Source organism: Larus michahellis, chromosome 7 (assembly GCF_964199755.1).
Source record: "Larus michahellis chromosome 7, bLarMic1.1, whole genome shotgun sequence".
In the NCBI taxonomy this organism is placed as follows: Eukaryota; Metazoa; Chordata; class Aves; order Charadriiformes; family Laridae; genus Larus; species Larus michahellis.
In genome coordinates this window covers 38,937,448-38,957,821 of record NC_133902.1, presented here as the reverse complement: position 1 = coordinate 38,957,821, position 20,374 = coordinate 38,937,448, and the positions used below count along the sequence as shown (strand labels likewise).

Here is a 20,374-nt window from a genome sequence, read left to right as displayed (position 1 = left end):
AATGGACTTTCATGCTCTTTAGAGAAAGATGAACTGAGTATTTTCTTTAGGTGTAAATATTTTGTAAGCTAGTGAGGCAGCTTGTCATATGCTGTTCTTATTTTTTTATTTTGTTTTATTTTTCTTCACCATTTTCTTTACTGAGAGCTGAAAGCTATAAACTAACCTGGGTCAAGACGGTGCCTGCCTAATGCTGCATTTGTATGGTGGGCTATCAAAATGTTTTTATGGAAACATTCCCCCTGTACCTGTGTGGAAACAAATTTTTATTGGCAGAATAGTTTTTGTGATATTTGAGCATAACGTCATATATATGTCCAGGGCAGCAAGGTGGGTGTCACTGGGGTATTGTTATGCTCAAAAGAGGCAAGTGGTGGCCTGTGGCTGAATAGATGTTGGCAGTGGCCTCAGCACGATCCTGTACGCAGTGCTGGTGAAGGCGAGAAACTTGCTAGTTCCCCTAATGCTTTTTGGGTTGATGCTATGGTAGTTGTTAGCGTGGCCATAGGCATATGGTAACCCAATGTTCAGTATAGCCTCTGTCTTCTCCTGCTTCCGTGTCTCACCGGGGTGGGTATACACAGACCTGCTGTGGCAGAACACAGAACCCAGGCTGCGATGGAGACCTTTCTGGTAACTTCATCTGTATGCTACAAATTTTGCAGTTCCTGTACGTCTGTGTAATTCTACTCATTTTGTTTCACTGAGATCATTAGTGTGATGGGCCCTTCTGTTTGTATTGACTGGTGACCAGCATTTGCCCATTCAGGGATGCTTTGTTTTTCACTTCCCTGAAGTTCAAGAAACTGGCAGACGAAAAAAAACATGAGTATGTGAGAGTTAAATTTTGTCATGGATTTCTCCAGAGGAGTCAAGTAAGGCATCAGCTCTTGTAGTCCCGGTTACTTGCAGGTTAAATCTCCTAGGATCAGGGCCTGAAACAGGCTAAAATTGTGACTATCAGACAGGAAATATTCAGTACAAGATGCTGGAGAAACCGTGCTTTGAAATATTTAGTGCTATCCCTTATGTTTACTTATTTAAATACTTGCAGATTAATGAGTATAGTTCGGTCAGATGATGCTTCTTGGTAAATTTTGGGTTCTGGCTTCTTTAGTTTTATTCTTGCTCTCTGATGACAGCACTTTTGCATGAAAAAGTAGTACAAAAATTTCCTGTTTGTGTTTTTTGTAGTGTATTGGAATACTGAAGGATAATATATTAAATCTTTAAAACCAAAGAACAAACCAAAAAACAACCCTTACCCTTATTGTAATGAGCATCTAGTAGCAGTTTTACTAAAGTTTCAGCAGTGCAACAGATCATGACTGGGAAGTAGGGAAAAGGGAAGAACATAAATGACTAAGTAAACCTATTTTTTCGGGATGCAAAAGGGAAAATAAAATCAAGGACAAGGAGAGGTTTGAATTTACTGCTACAAACTCTGCTTCTCCTCTTATCTCAACTATGACAGCACTGCAACTTCTGCTTAGAAGATAGTGAGAAGGTGGAAGTACAGAATGTGAAGAAACAGCAAATCGTCCCCAGAAGACTGATCTATAACTGCGTAATATAATGGGTGTGTGCTCGCTGTGCACAAACTCGGTGGGTGCTGCGCAGATTGGAGTATGCTGCACAGCTGGGCAGTTTCTTCTGGGAAATGGAGAAACAACCCTAACACCTAGCCTAGGTCTGGAAAGATCAATACTCATAAGGGATCAGCATCTGCTTTAGCAGGCCAAAAACAAATCTGAGGCAGATGACTTAATGCTACAGGAAGGTAACATTCAGCCTGAGAAAAAAATTGAAACAGCTAATACAAGTTGGCCTAAGAAGATAATTACTTGTCACAAAAGTTGTCTTATGCATATATGTTGGCCATCATGGCTAGAACAACATTACTAGGTGAAAAGCAAATGCAATCTGGAGGATTTTAAGTTTTTGTTCCTCTAAGAAACTGGAAAAGAGTGGGACAGTGAGTGGCTGTTGTGATATCCACAGAGGAACTGAAAGGCCGTGTTTGGAAACACAGGTGTCTTGTGAGATCACCAATAAGAATGGAGACGAGAAGTCCAGGTTGGAAAGACTTTGGGTCAGTTTTTCTCTCCAAGACTTGTCAGCTGTATGTATTGGACATCACTGATGAGAAATGAGTTCTGTTGATCAGACCACAGGGGAGGGTGTCAGCAACATCTTGTTTTTCTGTGTGCTCTTCCCATGAGCTTTACAGATAGTAGTACCTCTTTGTAGGGCAAGATTTGGCAACGGTAATAGATCTCTGAGGTCTTATCAGAGCTTTATTTCATGTAGTCCTTGAAACACTTGGAAGAGAACAGTTGCATAACCACTAAACATAAGCTATGTAACCTAGCAGGAATTACCAAAACACCTATTACATTATGCATCTTTTCTGGTCTAATTATATAAACATGCTTTATTATTTATAAAACTGCATCACTTCAAAATTCAGTACTTTGTTTCCTTTCCTTTTTTCTGCACTACTAAATTTTGCTCTTAAGACTTTCAAAGCTGCATTTTGAGCGCATAGATTTAGGATAGGACTGGTCTCAAGTGGCACTGTAACATTAAATATTAAATAACTGATTCAAACTGCAGCCAAGGGGAAAATCGGATGACAGTCAAATCTTAAGCCAGAAAATTGAAGAGGAAAGCAATAAAGATTTCTCAATTTATCATACCTGCTATTTTGCACATCTTAGTGAGCGGTGCTTAACTATCTCCTTCTTCAAATAACTTCTCCTTAACCATAGTGCAGGAACTATTTACCATTTGTATGGTTTTTCCAGTCTAACTCAACAGCAGTAGCATGACAAAAAAGCCAAGAAGACTGTTTCATTTATTTTAATTAACAGTCTTTATACCCACTTGCATCTGCCAGGCTTTGCAGAAATGCAGCAAGTTATTACAGAAGTATCGGGAGGCAGCAAATTGGAGCAGTGGGGCTACTGCCATCAAACATATTGTCACACTTGCAGCTTTGTATGAAACTAGTTATCAGGAATGAAGATAAGTAAAGATTTAGTGGAGGGTACAGACTGTTCAAAGCGGAGCTGCACTTCTGTCTGGTTTCTGAACCAATTGAAGGCATGCCATGGGGCTGTCCTGTGTGCTAATTGTGTGTCTAATCAGCTCTGTGTTTGGGTTTTCAGTGTACAGGTCTGTCATGATCCAAGGACATAGAGATGTAGGATCTGATAAAGCTCTTAGTTTATTTTAAAAGAGCTGTATTAAGTGAAGGAGATTGTGAGATTGGAATTTAGAGTAGAAATTCTTTAGTAATTCTCTCTGAAAATTTGCAAGTGAAACCATAACGTCCGTGCGTACCAGGCTGAATGCTGAGAGTGTGCTAGCTGGGTTATCAAGTTACCTTCACCCTGTCTTATTTTAAGTTCTGACTGGAAAAGAGTTGGAAGTCTGATTTTCTGAGTTCTTTAAAAAGCTGATGTCTCAAAAGAAGGTGGCAATTTGTTGCTTTACTCTTCTAGATAGTAACACAGGCTGTGAAGTACTAATAGGCATCCACCACAATTCCCTAACAATTCTGTGGGATAGCACTGCTCACTGCTGTGTGTGACCAGGGGAGGCAAACATCCAAACATGCTGCTCAGAGTGAAACACAGTAACACCTTAATTGTCATGTGCCTGATGTAAAAACATAGTTTCGTGCAACAAATACTGTAAGATCAATGCTTCTGGTACAATACAAAAGGTCTTAAGTTGGAATTTGTGAGACCATTAAAGGTGCTAGTAGTCCTTCTAGGCTTTGGTTGGATGAAGCATTATTTTTTCTATACTCTGTCTTGTATTTTTACATGGCTTCTTGCCTAACAAAATATTATCTTTGTGGGGGGGTTGTGTTGTTTTAGGGGAGAAGGGTTGCTGGTTTTTTGTTGGTGTGTGTTTTTGGTTTTTTTATAATCTGAAATGGAAGCTATAATAGGTCAGTAGACAATGTCACCAATATTAAGAAGTTGATCCAAAAGTTCAGAGTCTGTTGGTTTAGGAATCATCCTCTAAATATCTCCCCTTAGACATAACCATCTAGAAGGAATGTGTACCTCTGGTGATGTCAGGAGCAGCATTAATTGGATTAAGTCCCCTTGAGTGAATCAGAAAGTTGAGGCTCTGGTACTGTGTTGGGGGGAGCAGAAAAATGCAATGTGACACTAAAACACGGACTACTTTAAGTCACAGCGGGCACATGAGGAACTTAGCAATGCTTCCTGCTTAAAAGAAATAAACATTCTGTGTTGTTTAAACTCAGCCTCAGAAATGCTCCTTTGAGCACTGTCACAGCAAACATACTATTGCAGCAAAAATAGGTTTCGGACTCAGCTAATGATTGCGATAGCCCAGCTACATGCTCGCCTAATTCAGTGAGACAGTAGGGGTTAAAATGAAGGGAGAACACGCTGTGTGATGTCAGTTCAAGCCTTCTCATCTTCTCCAGAACCAAGGCCTACACCTGTGGAGTTTGTGTTAAGCTTGGTTTGGCCTTCAGCCCAAAGCCTGAGCTCAGAGGTCTGTCTGCCACTGCCAGGACTTGAGCAGCAGGTGACTGAGAACAGCAAATCTGAAATTTTACTCAAGTGAATTTCAATGGGTAAAGCTTCAGGAGTCTGCAGTTTCTCTGAAAATAGTTTTCAGAGCCAGAAAGCTGGTTTCTTCAACTGCAGGGAATGTGGCGAGCCCATGGCTAGTTGCTAACTATGAGGGTTAGTTGCTAACTATGAGGGTTAACAGTTAATGTTTACATTAACTGTTTTTACATTAATGTTTACATTTTAATGTTAACTGTTTTGAAGTGTGACATTCTTATATTGCTGATGGTAGCCCTGACTGTAGCAAATAAGTGTCAAAAGCATCTTTGTGAATAACAGCTACAATTCTGGAAGCAAAATGGCTGTTCTACTTTTAATACTCTCTGTGTGTTTTGTTTTGTGTTTGCTTGTCAAAAGTTGCTTGGATAACTTTGGATCCTTGCACACCATTGCTGGGCGGCAAGCACTGGTTTGGCATCGGAGCTGTAAGGGTGCTTATGGTGCACTGCCAGGGGAGTGCTGCAAAGCTGGGGGCTCTGCAGGAGGGCCTGTGTTCACAGCCCGGCCAAACGGTCTTCCTGCAAAAAAATGGAAGAAAGGGAAAACTGCAGGAGCAGAGAGGCCTTGTGCCCCTTCAGCCTTATTCTTGGGAAAAGGGGCGCTTTTCCTGGGAGAGCAGCCACGCTGACCTCGCTCTGCTGGAGAGAAGGTCCATGGGGAGGACATTGTGTTTCTGACACAGAGCACAAATCTCACGTGTTGGGCTCTGCAAAATATGCGTGTGTGTGTGGATGGGGTAGGGGCGTGATTTGCCTGAACATTACTTAAACAATTTGTTTTAATTAGCTGAAGTTTGATTTCACATTTCAGAGCAGAAATTTTGGGGGAAATTTAAAGGACAAAATTCATCAGGGTGATGAAGGGAACATGGTTAGACATATGCATGAAATGAGTTAAATGCTTGCTCAAGTGTGTACTTAAATAGTTCTTACTGAACTGGGCATGATGGGGTATGCCAGATTACTTGGCAGAGGCTCTCCAACCTTTCCGTCTTCTTAATGTTCTGTATCACGCTGAAGGATCTTTAAAATTTCATTAGCAGCTCAAAGTTAAAAGGGTTGAGAGGTTAAGAAACTGTCTGTACTCTGGATCAGGAATGTGCTCACATGTTGCACAAGAGCAGTCAGATCTGTTGCTGCATTCTTGAGGGGCTCTATAGCATTCATTTTGAGACTACATTAGAAAATAATTTTTTTTTGTTCCTGAAGAGTCACTTTTAGCTTGACTCTTTGCTGCAGTGTGTCACATCCATATTTGAAACACGACAACTGGCTTGGGAAGCACCAGCACAACCTGAAGGATTTGCCAGAAGGGCCATTTGTAAACAGGTTTGATCTCCCTCAGCCTGAGCCTGAGCAGACCAAACACAAGCCTGGTTCAATCTGTAAGTCTTGTAGGCATGTTAGTGCCGGACTAAAGTGAACCTCATAAACCCTATGGCAAGCAGACAGATCAAGTCTTCCAGAACACTTGTTCCTTGAGCGGTTTCATCTGTGTTTGCTGGATTTAAATTAACCTAAGAAGTCTTTCAACCAGCACGCTTTGTGTGCATGTGGGTCATTCAAATTTTGCGTCTCTGTACAACTGACTGGAGAAGCGTTTCAGGTCTGAGGGCCAGAGTAAATTCTCACAAGACAGAGCAGCTTCAGCTGTACTCATTTTTCAGTTAAATGTGAATTGTTACAGTGGTTGCTCCCAATTGGGTGCTTCACCTAGTGGCCTCTGTTTTATTGCTTTAATAGGACAGTGAATATTGCTGGGGGGAAAGGGGGACAAAAAATCTTAGTACAGATCTTGCCTTGCTTTTCCTGGTCTGTTGGGCTTTGCTACTGTTGTTTTAGAAGAGTTTGTTACTTTCCCTATTGCAGACAACCAGCTGTCACCCAAACAGCAACTGATGTTCAGCATGAGCTGCTGATGCTTAAGAAGGACCTTGAGCAGGATATTAGAAAGGGTATTAAGAGGGTTTATGCCACTGGCCAGACATACTCCCTTCCCTGGGGTCTGTGACTCTTCAGACTGTGCTCAGGCTAAGCGCTTTTCCCAACCATGAGAGTTGGGACTATTACCAAGGACAAAGTAAAGACCTCTCTTAATCAACTAACACTTTATGGATTCGGTTGGGAATGACACTTGATAAACTCACACTTAAGAAAGATATCCTTCTCCTCTATGATGTGCTATGCAGAGAGAAAGAACATTTTGCCGAAGTTCCCAAAATACTAAGGTGGTTTGGACACTGGGCTGTACTGTGAGTGGACGTGATTCCTAACCGTAACTGTTGCCCTCCACTTGCATCTCTTCATCAGTGGGCTGCAATGAGACCCAAATATAGGGGTAAAGAGGTATAAACTGTAGATTGTGAATGATGCATTTAGATGGATTTTTGAGTGAATAATGCAGCTTCACAACCTAGTTCTTGTCCCCTTCCTACCTGTCCTTCCTCCCAAGTCATGGAGTATTACCTGCTACATAAAACAGCTTCAAAAGAAGATGTGGTCCTACACAGGATGACTTTGTGTCTAACAAACCCATCAGGAGTGTGTGAGAAATGTGGCAGAGGAGAAAATTGAACCTAGGTTTTCCAAAGCCTGGCAGACGTTCTTACTGCTAGGCTACCAAGTTAAAAAGGTGGCTGCGGGGGAGTGAGGACTGTTCATATGTCAATAAAGCATCAACGGGGTTTTAGGTTGCTGGCTGCCTGCAGCAAGGTAGGAAAGCAGACAGAGAACTGAGTGCTAATTCAATTCCCAGTGTGTTCAGTGATCTATGTGTGACCTTCTGCAAAGGATTATTGGTGTATCTACCATTAAATTTCTCATAGCACATAGCTGACAGCTACAGGTGGTAAGTAAAAAAAAAAAAAAAGCTTCCTGCATATCGCTGTCCTTGCTGTTCTTCAATATGTGTGATCTGAAGGTTTCTACCAGCACAACTAATATTTTGCATCTGAGTGCTTTCTTTTTGCCGTATCTTGAGGAAACTGCAAGGATGAAAGCTGCGAGCCATGTTGCTAGTGTGACTGAATCCTTGAAGGGATTGGTTATTTGTATTATATCAATTGAATAAATTAATCTCTGCAGTGCTGTGGAGGCTGAGAGAGAGTTTCTGTTCAGCTGAAGTATCACACTTTAAATCTCATCCACGTTCTTACACTCTCCTGTACTCAACATGTCAGAGGGTTATTTATGTATGACACAACTTTCTTTCTAAATACTTGTAGTTTTGAAGAGGAAGGTTTGGATTAACCTTCTTTTACATAGGAGCATTTTCAGTTTGGAAACCATTCCAGTAATGTCTCAACATGCTTCAATGCCAATTAACGGAAAGCTCTAATAGTTTTGCCAGTGCAGAGAAAGTTGCAAAGTGCTGTAAAATATGTAATTGAAGGTGATTCACACTGCGGTATTGCCTCACACTAAGGAAGCTAAATCTCATCCTGTTATAAGTGTTATGAATAGTACCTTACTGGTGTTTATGTCAAGCATGTTTGTGTAATCAACCCTTGGAAAAGAACCCAGGAATTCCTCTAGGAGTTTACACTGTGTGAGGTTTTGATTTTATTTCCTTCCATTGATGCTTCTCTCCTAAGCCAGAAACGGGTCTGAAAGATTGGAAAATCCTCTATATGTTTTCTTTTATTGGGAAAGGCAGAAAGATGTAGAGGAGAGGATGATTTCGTATTAAATCTCTTGCTGATTTCTCTCCTGTTTTTCATGGCATCTTGATCCTAGTTTCTAGTTTGCCTATATCTGAAAAGAAAAACCGGAAGCCCAGCAATTATTTCAAGTGTACTTGGGAAAATGTAGAATCATCTTTATCAAGGAAACTCTTTGGAAGCGGATGCAAATTGTGGATATATATCTGTATGCAGCATACCTATCTGACACAAATGCACCCCCTAAAACCAAGACTGAAGCGCTGGAATCTGCTAAGCAAAATTCCAGCTCATTGTGGATGATGCTTTTTATTACTAAAGACCGTATGTGATGTGCAGCACTCTAACATGACCTGTTGAAGGCTTAATAAAGTTTCTTATTGTTCTGGTCTAATAACAAGTGAACTTCCCCACAACAGGCGTGTGAATTGTCTTCTGATCTCCACTGTCGTGATAGTTTTCATGAAACTTTTAAAAACTTCATTATCCTTGAAAATTTCTTTTTTCACGTCATGTTTAGGTGAAATTAGCCAGTATTTTCAGAGGGCTTAATGGGAGGCTGGGAAAAGCAGGCAGATGAGCACAATGCTTGATAACAAAAGTTGTAGAAAACCAGACTAAAATCTGTTACTTTGGCAGTACTGTAAGAAATCATGTGTTGAACTGTAAAGTATGTAAACATGATACCCTAGAGTTAATCTCTTGTACCTTTTGCAGGTGGAGATTTACATTTTACCTTTATATATTTACCTATGGAGTACGGTTCCTGAAAAAGGTAGGCACTTATATTATTATGCTTTCATAACACCTCACAGAATTTTTTGAAGTCTCGTATAGGTATAATACAAAGCACAGGCATAAAACTTACGTTCACAAAGAATAAAAATTAAAATTTAGTTTGCATTCATAAACTGAATTGCCGCTGGCATTGGTAAGGGATATAAGTTCTTATCAATATTTAATGAGGTAAAAACGAAAGAATAAAATGATATAGCAACATGCCTAGTTCACTTTATTACTTTTCATTATAGGCATTAAGCTGGCAGTAAGGCTTACCAAAGTATTCATCTCAGTGTCTGCATCATCCTTATTTAAATGCCTCTGGCAGAAGTTGCTTTTTATTAACAAACAAAATCCATTGGTGTTTTATGAAATGCTATTTTTTGCGCATTCTTCGTCTGATGTACTGTGGAAAAAGGTTTACATGGAGTTTCCCATCAATGCCGTGTTATTGGTGATTTAAGCAGAGAAAGGTATTGATAGCTTCTAAATGCCCTGGCATAGGTCTATTAACCCTGCCATAGACAGTAATACAGATCTATGGTGCAAATTATTTTTACAATGTGACTAGTTCTCAGAGCTTTTGTGTTTTGTGCAAGTCAGGCCATAAGTATAATTCTGAGAGGTGAAATTAGGGGAATGTGTGTTCATGTAATCTTATCTTTGTTTTTGGCAAAAATTTGACGCAAGAATGTATCCTAAATGTTTCTGGTGCTTTGTATGTAAAAGTAGCGATTTAAAAAAAAAAAAATCCTCATCATTTTTGTAGCTGTAATTCTTGAGGCTGTCCCAGGTGCCAAGGAACTTGGTGCAAGCAGGACTGTTCATGTGCCTGTGTGGAGAGGGGGCATCAGAGATGTCTCAGCTATTTATCAGTAGTCAGCCCCAGAGGAAGTGCGTGCGCCAGTCCTCCAAACCAGCCAGAGCAGCCTTTAATGTGCTGCCTCTCCCTACCTCCTTGAACACTTATACTTTGTGCGTACTTTGTCCATTAACATGTTGTATGGTCATGGTCGGATACTCTGTTTTCTGCCTTTGATCCCGTCCATGTCTGTGGTATGAAATAAGCAATTCTCACAACCTATAAAAGGTTACTTGGCCTGCAGGTGTGTAGAGATCATGACTGTGTGTTCCTAGGATTCTGTAATACGCAAGGACACAGAGACATTATCCTCTGAATTTCTCTACGTTATTACAGATTATCACAAATGCCACAAAAGTCACCATTAGCAAGTACCACAAAATAACTATGAGAAAGCATATCTATGATTAATAAAGCAAATCTCAGTACAAAGACAGCGTCTGTTCTAGGAAAAACTCTCAATACCAGCATTTCTAAAGACTAAAAAGAATACAGTAAATGTGTGCTTCATTACAAGCCATTGTGAGCTGTTTCTAAAGGCTGAGTTGACATGCAAAGTGCAGGATGTCTTCCTCCTAGTTCAGCATATGACTGCAGTTTGAGGAGGGCTGGCCCACACAGCACGGTTGTTCGAACAAGGTATACCATGGCTTGCTTAACAAGCTTGACAAGGATCAGTTGTGTAATTTTGCTGTAATTTTAACTTCCAACATGTTTAATTTTTACAAAGAGAACTTGTTCACATACACGAGAACTTGTTCACATACACAGTTATGTGTATGTATTTTTAATTACTCATTTTCACAGTCTTGTAAATGAGTCTTGCATCATCTTATGCTATAGTCATTAGTCCACCGTTCTGCTTTGTATATTCGGATCTTTTGCGTGGGAATGTATGTAAATTGACAAAATTGTGATTGTGGTTATATATACACCATTTCCCTAGTAACATTGTGTAACTAAAATGAAGTACAGGCTTTTTGCTGTTCATCAGATGACAAAGATTTTGCTGGGTCCACTTAGCGGGGAAATCTGGGTTTGCAAGGGGTAAAATCCAGACCCCAAAATCTGGAGGGAGACACTTCTTTCAGAGCTCTGCTACTGTACCAAAGTACATAATCCTTTTTAATTTGTCTTGGTTTTCTTAATGGAATAATTGTGAAAAAATACTTAATTGCTTCCTTAGGAAGCCAGTGAAAAAAAGTTAAGGATAATAAATTATCCTACAAATTTGACTGAAAGATCTTTCCTTCAAAAAGCTGTTTTGTCTGGAGAGAAAGCTCATTTTATAGTCAGCAGTGTCTTGCTGTGCTAATGCTACAGTAGAGATCTGCATCCTTTCAACTAACAAGGTCCGCTTAAGGCCGTGCCTAAGATACCTAGTCTGGAAGACTGATAAGCATCGTGAGTGAGCCCAGGTGCAACGTCTGTCCTGAGGGATGCAGTTCCATCACAGCAACACACGCTCCCTTGCTGGGAGAGGGTGAGAAAGAGTAAATACTACAGACATTCCTGTTTTGAAGAACAGAATATACCACCAGCATAGCACTGCATTGGAAGTACTCATTTTGAATTTTAAAACCTAAGCTAATGCTTAGTTAATATGTAACTTTGGATAGTTGGTGTCATGGATTCAGCTGGGATGGAGTTAACTCTTGGTAGCAGCTGGTGTGGGGATTGTTAGCAGCTTGGTGTTTTAGATGAGAATGATGTTGATAGTGCACTGATGGTTTTGGTTGTTGCTAAGCGGTCAAGGCCTTTTCTGCTCCTCTCACTGCCCTGCCAGCAAGTAGGCTGGGAGTGCACAAAAAGTTGGGAGGGGACACAGCTGGGACAGCTGACCCCAACTGACCAAAGGAATATGCCATGCCGTAAGGCATCATGCTCAGCATATAAAGCTGGGGGAAGAAGAAGGAAGGACGTTCAGAGTTACGGCATTTGTCTTCCCAAGTAACCATTATACGCGATGGAGCTCTGCTTTCCTGGGGATGGCTGAACACCTGCCTGCCGATGGGAAGCAGTGGATGAATTTCTTGTTTTGCTTTGCTTGTGTGCATAGCTTTTGCTTTACCTATTAAGCTGACTTTATCTTAACCCACAAGTTTTTTCTTACTTTTACTCTTCCAATTCTCTCCCCCATCCCAACTGAGAGCAGTGAATGCGTAGCTGCATGGTTCTAGTTGCTGGCTAGGGTTAAACCACAACAGTTGGATAAGACATTTTCATACAGTATGTCTTTCAAACATCAAAATGTAGTGAGAATATATTTTTTAAAAGGGAAACTGCATTTTGGGCTTTACAACTGAACAGACTCATTCAAAGTTGGTTGGTTTGTCCATTTCTGGACAGTTAAGGTCCCTGATTTGAGAAAGCTGTTTTGCCATCTTGGATGGGATGGTCTTATGACTTTTACTCTCATGAGGTACTCCCTTTAGAAAAGTGAACTTCTACATCATTGTCCTTCCCTACCATCCTGACCTAGTCTCCTTGCAACCTGCCACTCCTTTGCTTTGCTGTTGCTGACATGTTGGCTCTTTTTTTTGTTCACATTTGGCTCTCTTAAATGTTCCTTCCTTAGTTTGAGGGTGAAATTCATCTTCACCTGCAAGGCTGGCATGGAGCCCATCAATTACTTAAGCACCACTTTGAGCTAGTTTTGAGGTCCTTTGCTTTGTGCTGGCCCTTTGCCTAGAGATGAATTTCACCTTTTGGATTCTTTCTGAAAACATCTTTCTCATAATGCCCACAGCACTACTTTGTCTTCTACTATCACCTTCCCTATTTGCTGAATAACGCGCTATTACTGTACCAATGCAGTATGAGCAGAAGGGTGGATGTCTGTGTTTCTTTGTGTCCCACCAAACCGCCTGAGGAAGATCTAACCAGGATACTCTGGCCAACCACCATTCTTCCTCCAAGGAATGCCATTAGGTCTTTGGTTGCTTTGTAGAGCTGACAAGCTAATCTGGCTTTTTGGGACGATGTGCCCAAGCATGATAAGCGGGAATTAGTTAGCAGACTTAGTTCTGAAAGTGATACTGTCAGCGTGGCACAGATGACGATGTTAGTTTATTTTTAGGAGGGAAGTAACTAACTGCATTAAAGTTTTACGTTTGTCTGAATAGAGCGTCTCACAAGGAGAAAGAGGCCTGGTGTTTCAGCTTTGCTTCTCACTTCCCTACAGAAGCACATGAAAACTAATAAAGCTGTCAACCGGAGCAATCTTCGCTCTCTCTAATATGCTATGGCAAGCTTGTCTTTATTACTGCCCATTAATGCAGTTAATGGCCGATCCAGATAAAAGAAATTTCTGCACCCAATAAAGCAACCTGTAAGTCTTTGTAATAACAACTGCATGTGATACGATATATCAATTCTTTTGCCATGCTATAATGGCAAAGTGTGTTGCTGGAGATGTGAAAACTTTCTTCTTACTGAAAGTTGTGTCTCTTTATCAAGCTGTTCTCTTGGGCTTTGTCTTTCTCCAGTGACCAACGTATGCTGTCAAGTCACAAATAAAGTAAAAACATCTTACTTTTGTTGAACAGTACTTTAAAAAAAAATCCCAATTCACAGGAAAAAATGCCTGACATAAAGCTTTGTCTTAAAATTTTACTCTGTAGCAACAGAACCTATCAACCTATGTGTTTTAAATAAGCTTTTGTCTTAGTGGTGTCAGCAGGACACTTAGATTGGACCGTTTTGATGAATAAGGTTCACCATTAACTCAGGAAAATCCTTTAGGTTGGGAAGGCAGAGGATTGGCAGTAGGGTGTCTTCCATGTGGCTGTTGTAGGCCAGGATGGTATCATGATCGGGTTCTGATATTGTACATAATGGGTTTTAGCAATGTTAAATGCACAAAAACTTGAGCTTCCGCCCTTCTCTCTTCCTCTGTCCATACTGACATCTGCTTTCCACAGCCTCTGGATCATGCAACAGCCACTTTGCAGCGTGCTCCCACACCTCCTGCCACCTCCGCTGCTGAACGGTCACGGCAGGAGACCCTTATGGAGTTTGCACTGTTCTTGTCCTCTGTGCCTCCTAACTCAAATGGGCATATGTTGTCAACTTTGCCTTTGCTGTAGTAACACATCTCTCACGAAGTGGCATTGAATGAATGAATTTCTTTCTTATAACACGTACGGTTTATGGCATATGCCATATACAGCTGCTTTGATTGTTTCCCTTTTCTTGGGCCTAAATAAACAGTAAAAGTGCAGCTTCTACCATTGGTGTCTGCCTTCTTGGGTCAGGAGGTGAATTTAGCTGCAGGGTGCAGCTGTGTGATTGGTACATCTTATAAACGTTTGCAATATTAAGGAAATACATACCCCTTTCCAGAGTTACAGTGAAGTGAGAGAATTAAGTCTTTGGTAAGAGAATGGAGAAGGCAAGGCAGTTGCTTTCTTACTCACAAATGGAGCACACAGAGGAACAGCTCACAGCCTTCCAGATACTCAGCAAAACCATTTCATCACCTACAAACTGTGTCTTAATATGTATGCATAAGAGACCAACAGACTTCAGTAAAATTTTTACTGTAGAATTATTAGTATTTAATGATCATATTAGACATTCATTCCTTCCCTAGCTCCTATGCCTTCAGCCTTTTTTTTTTTTTTTTTTACTCTCCTTTGCATCAAAATAAGTAAATGAATATTACAGAGCTGCAAGGTTTAATTTTTTTAGGGGTTTTGTTGTCATTGTCTGTGGCTTGTGAAGTAATTAATGACATTTCAATGTCAAAGCATCTCAAAGATGAAATTGTTTCCGTGGTATTGTTTTCTTTTTTAAATATTCCTTATAAAATTCTGCTTCTTCTCTATCGTAATGCTTTCAGTGGTAGGTATCTTATTCCTATTACCAAGTGGTGTAATAGTGGGATGAGACTTTCTGTTTCCCAAAGAGTTTCTCATTGTTCAAATGAAATGTATGTTTGTCTCTGTTCTTCCAAACCAGAACTTTCCATTTGATGAAAATGAACTGTTAACTTTCTAGGTAATGAGTATAAAGCAGATGTTGGGAGATTGATGGGTTTATCAGTCCACGACAGTGTCCTGTGGCATTGTGTGTTTCAGGACATGCCCCACCTCAGGAGCACGCTCAGCTCCAGGCTGAACTCCTATCTCCCGCAGGCTCGGTGGTGCAGGATGCTTCGTCCTCCTTCTCAGCATGGTGGCTAATGCACTGAGGGCGTGAAACAGGTCATCGTGGCTAGGAATTCAAGTTGCTTCTGTCATTTATGATACTTTATGAGAAGAGAGGATCGATGTAAATGTAGGTCAGAATTAATTTCCCACTTCAAATATTACCATTTTCAAGGGCAGATTTGGTGATGAATATCCTCCTATGTGAGGAAACAGACTGAGGTATCAACTTCCAAAGGGAAGGTGAAGCTTTCTTTCATTGCGTACTGCCAACTCTGTTATTCACTGCTTTCCATAGCAGATTTAAATGATTTGGGGCTAAAGAGTGACTGGCCCACAAAATGCTTTAAGGCAAAGCATTCACCTTCCTGTCCACTTCTCATTGCCCCCATCCTTGGCAAAATAACAAATGCTAGATGTGACCATCCCATTTTAGTTTTCAAGCTTCTGAAAGAGACATTAGGTCAAGCCTTGCTACATCTTGGCAGTATGGATGGAAGCTGGTCCTTTCACCAAAGTGCTTCATTTGAAGTGAAGCCCAAATTAAAATAACTTTGTCTTTCTTTTAGAACGCACACAGACTCTCCCTAGAGTAAGTGTCCACTTTGATTTTTATTTTATTTAATTTGCCTATTTCACACTTTTCTTGTAACTTACATATACGAAACCAGTGTTAGCTTTGCTTTTAGTTTTATTTTTTTAACTCATTTCCATGGGTCTTGTTTTTAAATTAAATGGTGAAAAAAGTGATTTTATTTTGTTCCATGTGGTACTTAGATATATACATGCAAGATATAGAACATAAATGCTTACAGTAGGTGATCTTAAATGTAGATCTTACAAGTTCTGTATTTACTCTTTTGTTAGGCTAGCAGTAATTAAGAGTAAAGATAATGATAAGAAATTATCTAAAACAAAGCTAGCGTTCTTGTGTGGGTGGTACCAGAGCCTTAGTAGTGTTGGAAAGATTTTCATCTTCATGGATAATGCATGATGAGATAGTGCTAGCTAGTGGGTTAGAAGACCGATGTCCAAGTTGATCTGAGATGTAATGACACTGACTCTTACACAGAGGTATTTGGCCTCATATGCCATCATCGCTGTGAAGTATGATTATGAAAATAGGATGTGGCCCTAGGTCTTCCTAAAAGTTGGCATAATATCCTGCATGTTCCTTTTTCCCTGGTAGTAAATACACTACAGCATTCTCTGTATCTTTATAAATCACAGATTTGAAGCATAAAAGATAACTAACCGATTATGTTTCCGCTATGATTGCGTGTATGTAAATTCCTCCCCTTTCTGACTGCAGCTGAGATTTTTCAGCACGTTGCTACCATTTGATTTATTTGCATGTCTATAAAACACTTCCTTGCAGAGCACCACACCAATATTGATGCCAACAAGACATAAAGTTCCAGGGACGTTAAACTGACTGCTTTGCTTATCGCTAACATAGGAATAAGATAATGCTTTTGTTTTCTTTGGTAATATCTGCAATTAAATCAATGGTGGCTTGGGTCATTAAGAGTTAATGGTCTGATTGTGCTCCCATTAAATGGAAAAATTAGCATTAGATTTGGTGATAAAGAAGCAGAGCGAGGAATTCAGGATTGGCTTGTTACTTTCTTGCCGGTCCTTGGTGCTAAGGAGTATCTGTATAATTCTGTAGAATAAAAAACTTTTACAAACATCTGGAAGCAAAGCTTCCAGGTGACATATGGTGACTTTTCACATTCCGTTTCCTGCCTTTAATTGCCCATGAGAATGACAAACTCTCAAAAGAGCGTGAATTCCCTGCAGTAGAGCATCTTGTGAGATCTATATTGAGACTTGGGATCCCGAAGCTGCATGTATGTATCCTACTGGGAAAAGGACCATCTGCCTGGAAAAACAAGCAACTTTTGACTTGCTATTTTTAAATTTTACTGTTGAAGTAAGGCTGATGATACAAGGACACTGTGTTTAAAGAATGCCAGGTGCAACAAGCTTCTGTATGAATGCAGCTGACTGAGTGGCAGTTCTACATCTCCCTTCCTAAGGAGCCATCCTCCCAGAACAGAACTGTCTGCCATGTAATTGCAACCGCTAGTGGTGCAGATAGATTGCAAAACAACAGAAAAGCCATACTGAAGTGTAAATTTGACTCCACAAACTTACTCAAGTGATGTAAGTGTATGGAAGGCAGTTAGAAAAGTAGCAGTGTAGCATGGAGGGAAAAAAAAACCCAACAGATAGAGCTCCACTTCCGCTGTTATGAAAGTTCCTCTTTCTTGAAACTACAGGATGTTTCAAAAGAAGAAAATGAAGTGCTTATCTTCGTGTGCACCCTAACTGCTGAGCTAGGTAATTACTGTGTGACAGCAGGAGATGCTCTGTTAGTGGCCTACAGTTTCTATGTACACTTAGCTGGCTTCCTAATGCTTTTTGGTGAGTGAGGGTGCTTCATTGTGCTGCTCAGTTGAGTTAGCATGTTCTTTACCTCTTTTTGGAGCAAAATAGCAACAGCAATACATGCAAACGCTACAGCCCTAGGAGAGTAGTATAGCATTTGTAAATGCCGTTTTGCTTATAGTCAAGAATTTTAGAGCCTAAAGTCAAACGACCTTCATTTGAAATACAAAAAAAAAAAAACCAACTTGTCACTTCGTGGTGTGGTTACTGGTTTTTGACATAGTTTCTGTATTACGGTTCACCTGTACCTCTTCATTATTGAGATTGTTAACCTTAGAGGAAGTAAATAATTGTTGATGTGCTCAGTAACTTCATAGAGGCATCTCTGTGATGAAGACTGTGAGTTCATACCTCTGTGGGAAATAAGACTGGGACACAGGAACAATGGGATGTTTACCTGGAGTGGTGTCTCATTTGCCATTCTGGTTTCAGAATTTTCCTGCTATTTATCTTTCTATCAATTTTGCAGCTATTTTGGTATTAAACTATTTAATAGCTTCACTGTGTGCTGTATCTTGCATCTATTCTATCACTGACACATCACTGATATCGTCTTCAGTTTCCTTCAGAACAACCTGAGGTCTGTTGTGGACGCGATCATGTGTTCAGATGTCATCAAATACATATCCATTTATTTTAGCTGTTAAATAAAACAATTTTGGAAACACTAGCATATACCTCGTCCTTAAAGGAAATGTGTGTCTCACTTTCTGGTCCCTAAGCTGATAAGTTGGTGATGGCTTATTTTAGTCAGCCTCAGGACCTAATAAAATGCAACTGCTGTCACTCTGTTTGCTGTGGTTAGTCATGGTAAGACGTTTTGAAGGACTTCCAAGAGGTGGTGGACTCTTACTTTTGGCCAAAGTAATATTATAGCTCAGAAGCTCCCAGAAAAGTGAGGAGTTACTATTAGCGTAAAGTCACTACAGCACTTTTGTCTGCATTTATACCATTTAATCTTCTTTCTTTTACATGGAAACTTTTCTTAAAAGACAAATGGATGAAAACCACATACCGCCGGTATTATCTCAGAGTTATCTCCAGTGTTGGAAGATTAAGGTTGAATTCAGTCACTCTTACTATTTTAAAGAGCAAGTGTATGTTTTCTCTGTTATGAAAGATGTATTTCACTGTGCTCTGTTCACCTGTTTCTTTCTCAGCCATATAGGGTCCTAGCAGGCTTGTGGGATGCTCAGCGTACATTATAAACACTTCCCTACACTGACTCAATAAAGCAGCTTAATTCAGTCATGAATTATTTTGGCTAATAAACAAGGAAGATTCTAATGTCACGGCTGTACATGAGGTTTTTTTGACACTGGTGCTGTTTTTTCTTAATTGTTCTCTTAGGAGCGAAGTTGTATCTCCATGGAGCAATAGAGGGTACAGGTTTGGTTGTTTACTTGTTTGTTTCTGTCTATTCCTGACCTAGTTCGTGTAGCCTTGCAAAGAGTGACCTGACCTTGGAAAGTCCACCATGAGTGAGATCACTGGTAGTTTTCTACCTGCTGTACAGCATTTGTTTTCTGGCTTCTCTATCTCAAGACTGGTCATGGAAATCTCATGGATTATCTGCAGATGAGTAGTCGGGAAAAGGTACAGCTTTACCCTTGCGGTTCTCTTGGAAAGGCTGGTTTTTCGTAGCAGCCCATTTTCCCCCTGGTCAGTTCTTCTGTTTGTGCAGCCCAGAGCTTGTTGGCACTGGGAGTGGCAGGACCATTCTGGGGAGAAACTGAATTTTATATAATTCTATATAATCTTTCCTATATACTCCTCAGCTACCTTTTCTACTTTTATCATTTTAGTGTGGCTGGTGGGTTTGGTTTTTTTGCGGTCCTTTCCCCTTTCCGTTCCTTTTTCCATTCCTTTTTCCTTTTTCCGTTCCTTTTTCCATTCCTTTTTCCTTTTTCCGTTCCTTTTTCCATTCCTTTTTCCTTTCATTCTCTTCTCTCCCCCTTCCCCTTTCTTATCACTACATTGCTTCTCACCACTTCTTAAACTGACTTTATTTTTGGAGGGAGTGGATTTGGGAATCCTGTAAGTTTGCAGGTTTGTTGTGCACCTCTGGACTACAGAAGGGCTGCTTTGTTTCATTCCTCTCATGTTGCCAACTTTTTACCGTGATCATTTTATCCAGTATCAACATCTTTTCCCAAAGAAACAGGTAGCAATGACCTTGATCTAGTTCTTGGGCTCCATCGTGGTTCAGCAGACATGCACCGGGGTTTTTAAATGTTTCTGAAGGTTATTTGTTCCTGTCAGTTATGTAAAATATGAAGAGAATAAATAAGGAGTTTTGTCTTTGCATGTTGCAATTTCCAAAGTGCTCATGAGAACAGGGTGCTTCTGCCTCCCTTACTGATACCATGCCCTGTCACCTGACAGTTCAGTAAGACGGAGGACAACTAGGATCATGATCAATCGGCTCTGGAGGTGCTGGGGAAGCAAGCCAGGGTGCAGCTGCTTCGAACCCAGCTGGTCTTTCTCTGTTGTCCAGTGTCTCTTCACTGTAGTCCCACTATGGGAGATAGACATGGTAGCCTTTTCAAAAGCCTCGTGCTGGTTGCGATGTTTTATTGAACTGTGATTTTTTTTTTTTTAAGATGCAGTGATCCCGCCACTTTCATGAGAGCAGTTGTGTTGTAGCAAAGGTGACTGCATCTGCAAAGAGCTGTTCAGATATTCACGTGGAGCATGATCCTGAATGCTTTTCTTTCCCTAATGTCACTGATTCCGTATAGATATTGTTGAAAAGGATTCTTTCTAGCTTGATAACACGTTTCAAAGTTGACATTTTAACTGCTTTACTTACTTGGGAAGCTGTGCCGTGTTTGTGGTTACTGCGTAC

General features: G+C 40.4%; 1 protein-coding gene across 2 annotated transcripts in view; it reads left to right on the top strand.

Annotated features, from left to right (window-relative positions):
- Positions 1-20,374, top strand: part of CERS6 (ceramide synthase 6) — a 131,263-nt gene that overhangs the window by 55,526 nt on the left and 55,363 nt on the right. For both annotated transcript variants that reach the window (XM_074594143.1, XM_074594142.1), the window contains one exon: positions 8,998-9,055. In XM_074594143.1, the coding sequence (XP_074450244.1) occupies positions 8,998-9,055 (58 nt within the window). The remainder of the gene's footprint in view (positions 1-8,997; positions 9,056-20,374) is intronic.